We start from the raw sequence: 15,133 nt of genomic DNA, 5'->3' as shown, positions 1-15,133 counted from the left end.
TCGTAGTATGCAGTGAGCAAACTGACCCACTTCCCGATTCTGCTTTGGTGCACATTGGGTACAGTGGTTGGAATCAGCACATGTGTCCTGGTCAGCTGATGGATTACGTCGACGACATGTCAAATATTGTGGTCAACCAGCACTCATTAGAGATAGTGGCTTACACAGCTGCACTTGCGTTAATGGATGAGTGACAAGGTACCTGCAACCACAACTCGATCTGCCACATTGCACTTGTCCCGCCGCATCAATGCACATTGTGCATCTGGTCACATATCCCAAGACGACAATGGACATGGCTGCATTGGCGTCGACTCATGTCCGAGGGGCGGACAACCAACGCTGCTTGACACTGACGTGTGTTGGCGATGGACTACCCCGAGGTGAACATGGACGTTTTCCTATGCTCCTTATTCAGGCATGCTGCTGCATTTGTCTGCATATCGTGGCACTACTCTTGGCTGTACTGACACACACTTTTTTTTAATAAAGTTTCCACATTTTCACTTGTCTCCAAATGTGTTGTGTCTTCATTTGTATGCCAATGTGTGTGTCGCGGACTCTCTGGCTGCCTGCCATACGTGAATTGCTACCCCATCCGGACTGTGGGTTTGTACTTATGCATTCTCATATGCCTGTTTCGTACTGACGCTTTTGGATGTTTATCCGCCGCAGGCGAGTGCATTTGTGTCCTGTGTTCGATTGTGCGAATGTTTGTGTTTGGACAACATTGTGTTGGATGTTGGTGTGCTCTGCTTCCTATGTGTGTGTGCTGCATTGTGTGTGAGATGTCCCTTCCTGTGAGGTTTTGTTCACCCTTCTCCCTTTCAGGCAGTGCGTTTTTCTCTTCTGGGCTTGTTCAGTGGTGTGATGTTGGCGGGTTGTGTGACTTGTGCTCCTTGTTGGTGTGTTTCATTTTGGCCATGGTTTGTCTGTAGTTGTGCTGTACTTAATTATGCATGTGTGCCATTGTGCCCATCTCCCCTCGTCCCCCCACACCTTGCTTGTTCCTCTTCCTGGTGCTATTGTGTCTGTAATTTTGTTATTCCACACATAAATACATGTAAAAAACAAATTAGAATAGTTCCTTGATTCTTTTAGATTGCAAAACTTTTCTTTATTGGTTATTTTTGAATTTTCCATATAAACAGTTTTTTTCATATATTCAAGAACACTTAGAAGTCAGAAGTGCAACGTATTCTATCAACACACTTTCTAGAACATTCTACAACATGTGCAGGTTAAAAGTTCAACAGTTTTTTAAACCTAACAATATTTTTTTGCAACATTTTCTCGAACATTCAATGGCACGTGCGGGTTAAAAGTTCACGATTGTTTTAAGTTCGAACAGTGCCTTCCAAATGCAAGTAGCAGGTGTGGTTGAGTTGACCAAATGTTATCCTATGATATGTACTCCACGTTTAAACTGCTTTTTCTTAACCAATCACAAAGATGCTTTTCCACAAAACGAATGTGCACCCTACTTTTAAAAAACAATGCTTTTCATCTACCAATCAGTTATCATTTTGAATGAGAAAAAAGGTAGTTCCCCACCTTTAAACATATCTCTTATTCTATGAACGGACTGCATGAGCTACAGACATCGATCCATACTTCCCAGCCATATCTTCAAAATGCTAGTGTGGATCGTAGGACATAGCTATGTTTTCTGGTGCAAGAGGTATGCAGAACAGAGACGTATTGACTTAGACCTAGGTGTACAAAATGTGGACATTAAATGGTTTGGACAGAGAGGATTAAAGTGGCACCAATTGTTGCTTTTGGTTAAAACCTGTTTGCTTCTCCAACACCCTGACCTCAAGATTGTGCACTGTGGTGGAAACGACCGAGGCACATTGACTGGTGTAGGTTTGGAAATGCTAATGAAAGACACCTTTCGACAATTGATGTTGCTTTTGCCTCAAACTGTCTTTGTATATTCCAATATATACCGAAGACAGAAGTGGAAATGGTCAAACCAATTTTGTCCTCAGATTGAAAAATCTAGGAAGAATGTCAACAAAGCTGTGTCGGCATACCTTAGAGACCATGGAATGGGGTCAATCTACAACAACAACATACGTTTTGATATGGCTGATATCTACAGAAGTGATGGAGTACACTTCACAGATCAGGGAAATCGAGTTGTTCTGAATAACCTGAAGCTGTAAATCCGCACTTGTATGTAGCTCCAACTAATAAACATGAGGGCTCTTTTTAGAGCCACCCTATAACTGACAGCTTATGCCCGCTAGTTTAGGGCCGGGTAACGGCAACTCCTGTACCCTCGCCAAAATGTATTCTCCACACAGCTGTGGTGCCGCGGCCAGACCATCTGACTTTGAAGCACAGAGCTCTGGCTTTGATCACCGGCTCTAGCGACAGCTCAGGATAGCACCATGTGACTCTGGGCAATAACTCACTTCATTTCCACGCCGGCCCCCAGCACCTGCAGACCCGTACGAGTGAGTAGTTTGCACTTTACAAATACCGGATTGATTGGAAATGTCAGAATTGAACTTCACACTCCCTCTGTAGCACCCTCAATCACCCTACAGACGTCACACTGTTTAAAAAAAAATTCCTCCTAGTACGTATGCACACATGCTGACACTGCTTAAACAGGTGTGCCGCAGCGGCCAGAAAACATGAGTTCAGAGCACAGGGCTTACGGTTTAATCCCCTGCTCCGGCAGCAGCTCAGCTCAGCACCATGTGACTCTGGGCAATAGCTCACATAATTTCCACGCCAGCCTCCAGGGCATTCAGACCCATAGGGGTGAGTAGTTTGCGCTTTACAAATATTGTATTGATTTACCTTCGCACTCCCTGTATAACACCACCTAAGCACCATATACAAGTTACCGTGTTCCAAACAAAACTTCCTCCTACTACATATAAAATATTGCTGACACTACTTGGACAGGTGTGGCACAGCACCCAGAGCACATGACTTCACAGCATAGGACACACAGTTTGGGCTCACGGTTTCATCCCCGAGTCCAGCAGCAGCTCCATTTAGCAGCATGACACTCTAGGCAATACCTCACTTAATTTCCGTACCCCGCACTTTCAGACCGGTAGGGGTCAGTAGTTCAGCGGCTTTATACCCGAGTCCGGCAGCAGCTCAGCTGACGCCCCCAGTGCCATCAGACCTGTACAAGTGAGTAGTGTGCACTTTGCAAATACCGAATTGATTTGATACGCGCGAATTTACCTACGCACTTCCTGTATAACACCCCCTAAGCACCATACACAAGTTACAATGTTCGAAACAAAAGTTCCTCCGAGTAGGTATAACTACATGCTCACACTACTTGGACATATGTGGCACAGTGGCCAGACCACATGACTTCACAGCATATGACACACAGTTTGGACTCACGCTTTCATCCCCGAGTCCGGCAGCAGCTCAGCTTAGCAGCATGAGACTCTAGACAATACCTCATATATTTTCCGCTCCCCAGCACTTTCAGACCAGTAGGGTTCAGTAGTTTGTCCTAGTAGGTATAAACACATGCTGACACTACTTCCACAGGTGTGGTGCAACCTCAGAGGGCACATGACTTCACAGCATATGACACACAGTTTGGGCTCACGCTTTAATCCCCGAGTCCCGCATCAGCTCACCTTAGCATCAGACTGTAGATAATACCTCACTTAATTTCCGTAGCGAAGCACTTTCAGACCGGTAGGGATGAGTAATTTGATTTGCACCCCTGTATAGCACACCCTAAACACCCCACAGAGGTTACAGTGCTCCTACCCTCCTCTTTCCTACTTTTTTGCACTTTTTTCTCCTTACTCACTTCAACAGAATCACAAAATGGCTGCCAACACTTCCTAGTTGCAACCACTTGCACCGCTCGCAGCCAATAAGCAGCAAGCTCGTGCTCGTAACACCTCAGCCAATCAGATGGCAGAATTCCCAAATATCGATATCTGTAAATTTCGATACTTCTACAAAACTACTAAACGGATTTACACCAAATAAACAAAAGTGGGCTTTCTAGACCAAGACCCTTCTCCCTGCCAAATTTGGGGTAATTCCGTTCACCCGTTCCACCTGTAGCCTTGTCTGAAGTTTCCTATGGAAATTGCATGGAGAAAACACGTTTTGGGACCCCCCTCTTTTCTCGGCCCCCCTGACGAATCACCCCCAAACTTTTAACATAGGAGCTGATATGAACAAAGAATTTGTTTGGAAAATTTCATGAAGATTCATCAAACGACGCCAAAGTTATAAGCAAAACAAAAAATGCTCTGGAAACTTGGTCCTAACTATAACTACCTACTGGAGACCACCAGTAGGTTATTTATATATATATATATATATATCACAGAAGCCAAAGGAAAACTCAGTTCCTTAGTTGCCCAAAAGACTGTTTCATGCACCTCATGGAATGTGTTTGCTCGCCTAGGAGCTAATCTCCTACCCCCCCTTCGACAGTAGGTGACCTAAGCAGGTGACCTCCTGTCGGCAATACTTATCCTCTTTTTTTTTTTAGGTCGAGCATTCGAGACCTCTTGTATATACTTTAGTATATACTTATATACTTTAGTATATAATTAAATGTATATGTACTTTGTGGGCTCTGGAGATCAGCCCTAAGACTTCGCGTAGGGACTTTTTTTCTGTTAAACTGCCTGTATTTAACTGTCTTGATGAAAACGACCAGCAGAGGTCAGTAAAATACCAGAATCACTTTAGCATTCTCTAGATTAAAGTCCATAGAAATTGTCTTCCACAAGCACCCGTAGACAATAATATTTTTTTCAAATCATGTATTTTCAGTGATATGACAACTGAGGGCCCTAGTTTTATACTAAAAACAGAGCTTTGGACTATACCATTTCCTGCAGAAAGGCAATATTTCTCTCCATGTGTTCCCATACCAGGCTTGTCACACAGTTTGGTGCTTACTTTCCATCAATGTTATTTCTGCACACAGGCTAAAGTGCTGCATAGCTAAATAAATATAAGGTCCCAAAGGCGAGAACGATTGCATTGCAAATGCTTGGTTTAAAAGCATACTCCCTGCCCATTCAAAGCTAAATGCGAACAATTTGATAGAAATGGGGGTCTCTAGTTGGCAGGGATGTGTACCTTTGTCCATATAGGTACCCTTCCTTTAGCCAGGGTGAGGGGATACACACTTTAGATAATCCCCTGGTCAACCCCATGGTAGCTTGGCCCAAGCAGACAGGCGTATCCCAAAGGCAGTGTGTAAAGTAATTGTACCACCACTCACAGTAACACATTGAAAACGCCACAAAAGGACACCACATCAAATGTACATCCTCTTTCTCTGTCACTCTGAAACAAGACAGTCAATCCACAAAAAGACAGAAACACTTAGAAAAGTTGGACAAGAAAATAGCCACTTTATAAAAGTGCCAGTTGCAAACACAGACTTTAAAACTCATCCTTACTAAAAGGTGTGTTTTAAAATTCTGATTCCAGGGATACCAGACTCCAATTTTCCACCTTATCCCTATGGGAAGATATGCTTGTAAACTTTTACAATGCATTCCGCATTCTGTCCTATGGGCAAGATAGCCTTTCAATAGTGAAAAACGAAAAGGACAGTATGTCACTATCAGGACATGTTACACACACCAGTACATGTCCTAGCTTTCACATACACTGCACCCTGCCTAGGGTGGTACCTTGGGCCTACCATAGGTTTGTACCTATGTGCAAACTGCGTGCAGGCACTGTGGTGGCAGGCCTGAAGCATCCTTTCCAGGCTACTCATGTGGGTGGCACAATCAATCTCGCTTGAGAGTGGGCAGGGAAACAGACGAAAGCTCCACTCCAGCAAGCAAGAGCATTTTCATACTGTTTGCTGTGACTTGGCGGCAATGGTTAAAGCTCCTGCCAAGCCACAGCAAACACCTATGTACCCAGGGCCATTTATGGCTCCAGGAGGGATGATGCGCTGCCCCCCTCCATTGCGGTACTTGGCCCCGGGGAGAGGGTGGCTCCCAAGGCTGCATGGGCAGAGGTTGTGCTGCCCCCCCTTAATTTGAATGGATTTCCCCAGGGAGGTGGGGGTGCATCACGGCCCCCTCAATTAATTTGTTGTTTAGACCCGGGAGAGGTGATGGTTCCCAGGGTGCATACACACCCAGTGGGACAGCCTTCAAACATAGTTTACTGCCAACATTTGGATGAAGTGTTGCAAGCCAATCAGAGCTCTGCAATTTCCTGTCCGAGCTCGCTATTTTTTTGTGAAGTCGTCACGGGCACAGATATCACTAACTTAATTTTTTTTAATTTCTCAACAGCTACTGAGCAGATTTACACCAAAAAAAAGCAGAGTCTGCGTAGCCAAAACTACCTTTCTGCCAAATCTGGTGTAATTCTGTCCAGCGGCTCGGGCTCTAGTGGTGGTCAAAGGTCCTGTGGGAATTAACATGGGAAAATGCACTTTTTACACCCCATCTTTTCGGCCCCCGCTTGTTGGATCACTCCAAGACTTTCCATGTGCAACAAGATTCACTATGGCACTTTTTTTTTTTTATTTAATGAAGATTTATCAACCAGTGCCAGAGATACAGGCAAGTCAAAAAACGCTTTACCTATGGAAACAGTCCTTTCTATAACTACCCATTGGCAACCGCCAGTAGGATATATATATATATATATATATATATATATATATATATATATAATCTACTGGCCAGTAGATAGTTATAGTTAGGACCGTGTTTCCATAGGAAATCTCAAAATTCTATTTTGAATAACTTTGGCGCCGGTTGACGAATCCTCGCGAAATTTTCAAAACTAATGGGGCACTCCGCTCAGCTCCTACCCTGAATGTCTCGGGGGGGATTCGTCAAGCGGGGGCCGAGAAAAAAGGGGGGTCCCAAAACGCGTTTTCTCCATGCATTTTCCCAAAGGACCTTTAGTCGAAGGTACAGCCCGAACGGCTGAACAGAATTACTTGAAATTTGGCAAAGAGGTAGTCCTCAGGTCAGGGATGTGCCTTTTGCATATATGGAGTCAATCTGTTCAGTAGTTCCTGAGAAAATTGCAGTTAAAGTACATAAATATCTATAGCCGCGCACCGTGCACGCACGGTGCGCGCACCCTAACGTGCGCGAGCGTAATTCTGATTGGTGGTTACATGTCAGTCAACGTTCGAATCGGTCGAAATCAAGAAGTGTCAGCCGCCATTTTGTTTGTTTTGAGTGAGAGAGTGAAAAAGGAAGGTGGCGAACGTGAAAAGGGGGCAGGGTAGAGAGTTCCTGACCCCCTAGCCTGTGTCAGGGGGTCCCTGAAGGACCCCGAAGGCAGAAAAAAACATGTAAAAATGTTTTTTAAAACAAGCGGGGTGCGCGCACGGTGCGCGCACGGTGAAAAACCATTAATAAAAAAATTAAAATAATTAATACGTAGTTTATTTTAAAATAAATATATAAAAAATATAATAATAAATACATAACTTAGCATTTAATAAACCATACAAATTCACTGAAAAAATCATAGTTTTCACACACGTTATAGTTAGGAATTAGCATTTAAAAAACCTTGCAAATTCACTTAAAAAAACCATAGGTTTCACACATGTTATAGTTAGGTGGACATTTCACTCCTAAAAAACCAATGAATTTCCCCCGTTATAGTTAGTTCAGATAACTATAACTCGCGCGACCGCCACTCTATCAAAAGGATGATGTCATCAGTGATGTCATGAGTGATGCCACTGACCATGTCATGAGTGATGTAATATGTGACGTCATGAGCAGTGGATTGCGGGCGCGAGTTATAGTTATCTGAACTAACTAACGGGGGAATTTCATTGGTTTTTTACGAGTGAAATGTCCACCTAACTATAACATGTGTGAAACATATTCATCAGCTATAATTAGATGAAGTTAATATAACTCGTTCCCCCCTCCATGCACAGTGTTGTCATTAATGTTGCCATTTCAGGTGTCATCAGTGTTATCAAGAATGTCAGGACATTTCATGAGTGATTTAATATGTGAGGTCATAAGAACTGCATGGCAAGGTTGTGAGTTATAGTTAATTGAGTTTAGAGCAATTGGATGACAATGACCATCTCACTGAAGGACGTGACTGCTACTGCCCGCACATCATCTTCTGATCAGACCTAATTAATCGGACGGGTGGTTATTACCCCCGCTCTCCTCTATCTCCTACTGGGGGTGGGTCACTTAAGCGGCTTTAGGGACGAACCCTACCTTGTTAGGGTGGCTGATTGGGGTGCCCCCACCCACTCCCTTAGTCCTTCTGTTGGTTTTGGGTTCTCCAAGACAAACTGCTGTAGTCACTCCTACAATACTTAAGTGTTTGTGTTTGAATGTCCCTCCATCCTCTGGGAATTTATGACACATTTTTCGGATCACACTGCACGCAATGTGATGATGCTTCACTGTCTTTCTTTGTATTTTATTTTTCTTTACCCTATATTGCTTACGTTTAATGAATTCCTCTCATTGAGGTATTGTTTTCCTTGTGCCTTATACTTAATCAATAAAAGGTTTACATGACCTGTAATGTTCTGAAAAAGTGAATAAACTTTTTATTTTTATTTTTTATAAAATAGTCAAATGAGTTAAATAGAACTGTTGAATTCCAATGTTTTTTAGTTTTAAATGTCACTTTAACTATTGTTTTTGCAGTGAATGTGAGTTTTTTTAGCGTAAAGTAAGATATTTTTATGCTACATAACTATAATGTAACATTACCCTTTAATGTTTATTTTTATTTGTAACTAACTAACTATAAATGTCACTTTAGCTTTTGTTTTTTTTCAATGAACTTCTCATGTTTTTTCTATATAAAGTCACCTAAATAAATAAATGGCAGGCCTTTTAGCATTATTAAGGGCTGACTACGTGAATATACAAGACAAACCTATTGATATGTCCAGGAATCACCACATCAAGTCAGGACATCTGTATATAAAGGCAAGGATCACCCCCTTAATAAAAATAACTTTGACATGTAAATAATCATCAGTCAAGGCCAGACTGACTGTACTAGCATCAGGCCTTTCCCCGGGAGGCTGGAAGGGTCGGTGGAAGTTTTGTTACTGGAGGCTCTTTTTGTAGCAGTGCAGCTGTTTGAAAGCACCCGCTGCAGAGTTTCTTGTATATCCAGTATTTTTCAGGCAGAAATAAGTGTCAAGATAACTCTGGTGATTAATGCACCTGCTTGAGAGGCATTGGAGGGTTGACATGCCTGCTGCAAAGGAGTGAACCATGCAGATCACATAACCACTTTTATGTACCTAGCTTACTAGGTTACTGCTTTTGTCACAGAGGCCCTTTTGTTACTGTGCAGTTCATAAATTACAATCATAATCTAGCACAGTGAGCTATGAAGTGTCATCCAAGAGCTACAGCAAATTACATGGTACACATTATAAAATTGTTTTTTTTTTTAGTCTTTCATTATCCTAATCTTGCAAAAAAGAGTTTGTTTGGGTACAAATAAATTCCTATTAGTAAAGCCAACCCTTACCATTGTTACGTTCTAAATCCAGGGTTTGTGCTTCTCCAGACCAAGCACTCTTAAAAAAATACCTACGAGTATGTATAAAATTAATACTACATCTGGTAATCCCTTTGTCTCATGTAACATTCTCCATACAGTGATTTTCACATGTCTGATTGATTGTCTCTGTGTGTGATGTAAAGTGCTCCAAAACCCTACACTGGTATGGGAAGCAATATATAATCAACTAAATGCATGTGAGTGACGGGCTATGGAGAGATGAGGGACGCTTTTGGAGGGTGATGGTGAGGGTAGTCATTGAAGAGCCCCAACAAAGATTATTGAATCCTGGTGCAGTCAAAGTTCATCATTTACAATGCTTTCAAAGCTAATACAATTGACTATATGATGAAAAAGGTGTTGCAAAAAACACCTTGTTTGCCCAAAGTTTCTTGGGGGGGGGGGGAGAACCCCCCCCAAACCCACCCAAACCCACCTAGTAAGGAATAAGGATCAGGCTGGCTCAATGCACTTACTTTGCATTGTACAGGGTCTGGTCTGCCAACATTTACCAGGGCTGCTTGGGGTTCCCAGTCCGGCCCCGTCATCATTAGAATCAATAGACTTCAGAGTCACTGGGAAACTGCCACCATAATGACATTTCTGCCATCCGAAAGTTCAATTTATATGCTGCTCTAGCATGGCTTCTGAAGGCCTGCAGAAAGTCACTGTTAGCAATCTATAAATATACAATAATTTGTCTAGCAACCAAAGAAGGCAACCTCTGTGTTAATCTTTGAAAATTATGAAACATTTTTGCCAGTACAAATATAATTTTTCTTGATGAATCTTTTAATTATTATAGTAACATTTTCTTTTCTTTCCTTTTCAGACCGATATTCATATTTTACTTGAAGCATACACAGCAGATTCTTGTAGTTTGCTCTCCGAAATCGAAATACTTCAGAAGGAGAACAGAAAACTGCAAACGATTTTATTTTCAATTTAGTTAATGACTACTAAAATGCAAAACCCGAACATAGGGCGGTAGCAATGTTGAATAATAAAAAAAATATGCAACTACTTAAATAGAATTTCGAGCCAGAGTTCTTTTATTCCATGGAATCCCAAAGCATGTCTGTTATTCCTATTACATAGCGCAGGCTAAGCCGATCCCATAGCAGAGGAAATAGAAAAAGTCAAAACAAGAATAGACTTTATTTCATATCCCGATATAAAGGGGTCTATCTCCGTGCTTAATGACGGAGGTTCCGAACTAGAGATTTTCTGCAAAGTACCTTTAACTGTTTTGTTATTGCATGAACTTGCAGAAACCGTTTTTCAGGGGGAGAAAGTGAGGCCGGTGGAAATGGGTACTTTCTTCTTGAGTTGGGGTTTGAACTGGAGATTTTGGTGTGAGTAGCTGCCCTTCTTTCTGGCTTATAACGCGAGCAGGTTCAATGAGGTTCACCGTTACTCACATTGGTAAGATCAATAAGCCAAACCTCAGGAAAAGTGTTTCTGTCTGCAGGGCAATGTTCCATCTATTTTCTTTTCTCTGTGTGCGTCAATAAAGGTGCACTGTGACTGAGGCCAGGGCTGTGTGCACTGAAGACAAGTAACAACCGAATATGTAAGCATGTGCAGTGTGCAGTATGCAAGCTACCAAATTCAGTGGTGTAGCAAGAGTGCCATGGCCCCTAATGCAAACCAAACATAATTGACCCTTTGACACTGAGTTAGTATTAAAAGGCACCTAATTCAGGGGTGCAGTGGGCTCCTTGCATCTCTGGCCATTCGTACCACTGCATTTTGTTCCCAAATCATTCTACCTATCATCCCTCACACTTCTTAGCTCCATGCTTCTCCTATCTCCTTCTCACACCTTACCTCAAATCTTTCTAGGTCCACTCTATCTCATGTGTGGCCTAGTCTCCTTCTTCTCTTTTTTCTTTGTCATCTCTCTTTGCACCTCCTTCCTTCCCCCCACTTTTCTTTCTCCCTTTCTGTTCTCTTCCACTTTTCCCTCATCATGTTTCTTCTCTCTGCAATCTGCGTCGTACCCTTCTCTCTCTCCAATTTCCCTCTAATCTCCTTATCCTCTCTCTCATTTCACCCTTTCTCTATCAAATCTATAACTTGACTATGCTTCTTTCTCACTCATCTTTTTTCTTTCCTCATCTCATACTTCAATGTTTGTCACTTCTTTCTCTTCCTATTCCCTTTTGTTTGTATCATCCATGCCTTCCTTCTACCACTTCATTTTTCCTCTCCTTATTCTGCTTCACCCTTTTTTCTTTTCCTTTCCATTTCCTGCGTATTCTCCTCTTCCTTCTCAATTTCACTTCCATAGTTCACCCTCTCCACGGATGCCCCCTTTTCTCTCTACATTAACATCTTTCCTCTCCCTCACTATCTGCTCCAAAATATCCTTCTTCCCTCTCCATATTTTTTTCAATTTCTTGTGTCCGTCTTGTTTTTTCTACTTTTCTACTATACATTTAATTCTGTGCATTCCCTGTTATCTTCTCTTCTATCTTCTTTTCTCTACTTTTCCATCCTTATATTCTGACATTCCTATCTCCTTTGTCTATTTTCTAGCGCTGTTTCCTCTTTCTTTATTCCCTCTACTTCATATCTAGTTGTTTCCCATGCACCAATGTCCCTCTATTGGTTCCTTTCTTTTCCTCCTAAATATCTAGCCTCCCTATCTGCCCTCTTGAAGCCTGTCTCTGGTTCAGCTCAAAGTCCTGTTGGAACCTCAAGCTCATAATGAACCGAATATTCATGTGACTTCTGCCTGCCACACTTCCTCGATCCAGGATGTGGCGTTATGGCCATAGCTGCCTATTTTGGAACTGGGGAACCAGGTTTGAGTCTCTGTGTCAGCCCAACATCCTGTGATTCTTAGCACATCACTTAACCTCCCTGTGCCTAAAAATAAACAAATTTGACCTTGCATAATGTAACTGGTGCTCATGTAAATTGCTCCAATATCTTCGGTCAAGTTCTTGCTATACAGAAAATGCACAAAGAGATAAAAGCAAAACATTAACATAAAAAAGAAAGACAAATTGATACCTATTTAGTGACTGATTTGTACAAAGAGAAAACAGAAATTTTGTGATCTAAGGCAAATATTTTATTTGATCAAAACTGCTTGTTAGGATTCGCCTGCACAGCGCGTGCACTGTTTGTGAAATCTCTTGTATTCAATAAATCCTAAAAGGGGCTCTTATCAGTTCCCGTCACTGAAGTACTGTGTTAATGCACTTTTGTGTGGAACTTTTTTAGACATTACTTTCCCTGGCTACATTCTCCGATCCATTTAATTTGTTTTAGGCTTTTAATGTCTTTCAGTTTATATCACTGCTTGCTAATTTTCAAGTGAAACTGTGTCGCACATCATTGTCATCTCCATCTGCCGACTTGTGAACTAGGGAAACGGGTTCATGTTTCAGCACCAGCATTACATCCTGTATATTTGGGCAATTCACTTAATCTCCCCGTACCTACCAACAACAAAATGTATCTTTGTGTAATGGAACTAGGGCTCATGAAAGCACTCAAATAAGTAGTTGTTATTACCAGCACTTTTAAACTGCAGGAGTGCGGTACAAACAGTAAATACTTTAATTTTAAAATTCCCACACAGAAATACCAATAGAATAAAATAGGCTGTTTTACGCAACAGAGCCCAACCATGTTGCACATCAATACTTATTTTTCACTGGATACCTTTGCTATTTATTTTACACTTTTATTATTTAGTCCAGCATCTAGTTAACTTTTCCAGTCTGCACACATTTAAAGCCTGCTTTATTACTTTTACAGCAATTATTTACATATCAGATTTTTGGGTGAGCACACATTTATTTAGGCCTTTCATTCACTTACTCTACCAACACGCATTTCTTCGCATGCTGGCATTATAGTCTTTCAAATTCATCTTTGCATGTCTTTGACAACACACATTTGTTCGCATGTTGGCATGGTAGTCTTTAAAATTCATCTTTGTGTGCCTTCAGCATCGTAGTCTTTAAAATCCAACTTTGCATGCCTTTTGCATGTGGAGTTCACACTATATAAAAAATCTAAACTCAACAAAACTAAAAACATGTGGCGTGTGGCCTTTTCTAGTTACCCTTTTTGGGAACTCTGCTTCTAATGCCTATACTTTTATATGCATTTAGGGCTCTGACTCCTTTCAAATAAAATAGTTGTTTAAAGCATGCGGGCAAGCTCCATAAACTTGTTGGGAAACCACACACTTGATTTATTGCTTTCTGTAAGCATATATTTGAAGCGTGCATTATATTAATATAACTTAGAAGGAGCAAAATCACACATACATTAGAGGCTAGCGCTTACATTTACTAAAAGTTGCACATTTGTTCACATGCCTATGGGCAATGTTGCACTCTGGTTTTTGTAGACAGCGAGATGGACTTGAAGGTATTGGAGTGCTTTATTGGAACACTAGTTACATTACACAATAACACATTATTTTTTGGGGCAGACATGGGGAGATTATGTAATTTGCCCAGAATCGCAGGATGCTGAGCCGATGCTGAGACTCGAACCTGGTTCCCCAGCTCCAAAGTTGGCAGCTCTAGCCGTTACGCCACGTCCGAGCCATTACACTATTTTACTCCGAGCCTTGCTTTCTTCAGCTGTCTGACGGAGGGCACTTTAAGTGCATCATGCAGAGGTGTAGCAAGGATGCATGTGCCAGCTGGGAGAGGTGTCCATCTCTAAATTTGCGCTGACCTCCAACACTTGTTAGCACTGTCTGGGCATAGGTCGCAGCTCATTAGTACCAGTTCAACACCCAAATATAGCAATAAACAACAGAAAGATGAACAGTCAACCTTTGCAAATGGCATTTCACTGTGGATCACTGCGTTTTCAGTAACTTTTGAACCATTTGGGCTACAAACTTTATTTTTTAATCTGCAGATTATGCATCTGATCATGGATTATGAGGCACATGCGGCAAATCCATCATTGTGTGAAAAATGTAGTTACTGCACATATTGCAGTCCCTTTTGATCCCTGCCCCAGCAGAGTGGCAAAACTTGCGTCCGGTCCGATTGAAGTGAAGCTTACGAGCATATTTAACCTTATGTTCGAAACCGGCCGATTTCCGAAGCAATGGAAGCTTGCTTCCATCCTACCTCTTCTAAAAAAAACCTAACCTGCCTCCAGATGACCCCAATAGCTTCCGCCCGATCGCCAGACTCCCCTTTCCGGCTAAATTGGTTAAAAAATCCATGAATAAGCAACTTAGTCTCTTCCTAGCCGAAACTCAAGCATTCGACCCCACACAATACGGATTTAGGCCAGGTCATAGTACTGAATCTGCCTTGATCAAAGCAACGGAAGAAATTAGAGAGGCGGTGGACCAGGGAGGGAAAGCAGCGCTGATTCTGCTTGACCTGTCGGCAGCGTTCGACACCGTCCACCACTCTATTCTTCTGAATCGCCTAAAAATGTGCGGAATTGGCGGAAAAGCATGGGACCTCATTAGATCTTTTTTCACAGACCGAGAACAAGTGGTCACCTTGGGGGAATTCCATTCTAAACCTTTTTCCACACCTTGTGGCGTCCCTCAGGGGTCATCACTTAGCCCCACGCTATTCAATATTTATGTGAGCGCTCT

The 15,133-nt window shown here is 42.0% G+C and overlaps 1 protein-coding gene across 4 annotated transcripts in view; it reads left to right on the top strand.

The window, feature by feature from the left end:
• The window catches only part of LOC146855889 (protein NEDD1-like), a 305,997-nt gene extending 295,423 nt beyond the window's left edge, over positions 1-10,574 (top strand). For 3 of the 4 annotated variants that reach the window (XM_085650678.1, XM_085650679.1, XM_085650680.1), the window contains exon 13: positions 10,364-10,574. In XM_085650678.1, the coding sequence (XP_085506804.1) occupies positions 10,364-10,480 (117 nt within the window). In that variant the 3' untranslated portion in view covers positions 10,481-10,574. The remainder of the gene's footprint in view (positions 1-10,363) is intronic. The other variant, XM_085650682.1, reaches the window with a different exon arrangement.
• Positions 10,575-15,133: the final 4,559 nt, after the last annotated feature.

The sequence above is a fragment of the Triturus cristatus genome, chromosome 4_1, assembly GCF_964204655.1.
Source record: "Triturus cristatus chromosome 4_1, aTriCri1.1, whole genome shotgun sequence".
Classification (NCBI taxonomy): domain Eukaryota; kingdom Metazoa; phylum Chordata; class Amphibia; order Caudata; family Salamandridae; genus Triturus; species Triturus cristatus.
The sequence above is the reverse complement of the archived record's forward strand: the minus strand, read 5'-3'. Positions and strand labels throughout refer to the sequence as shown.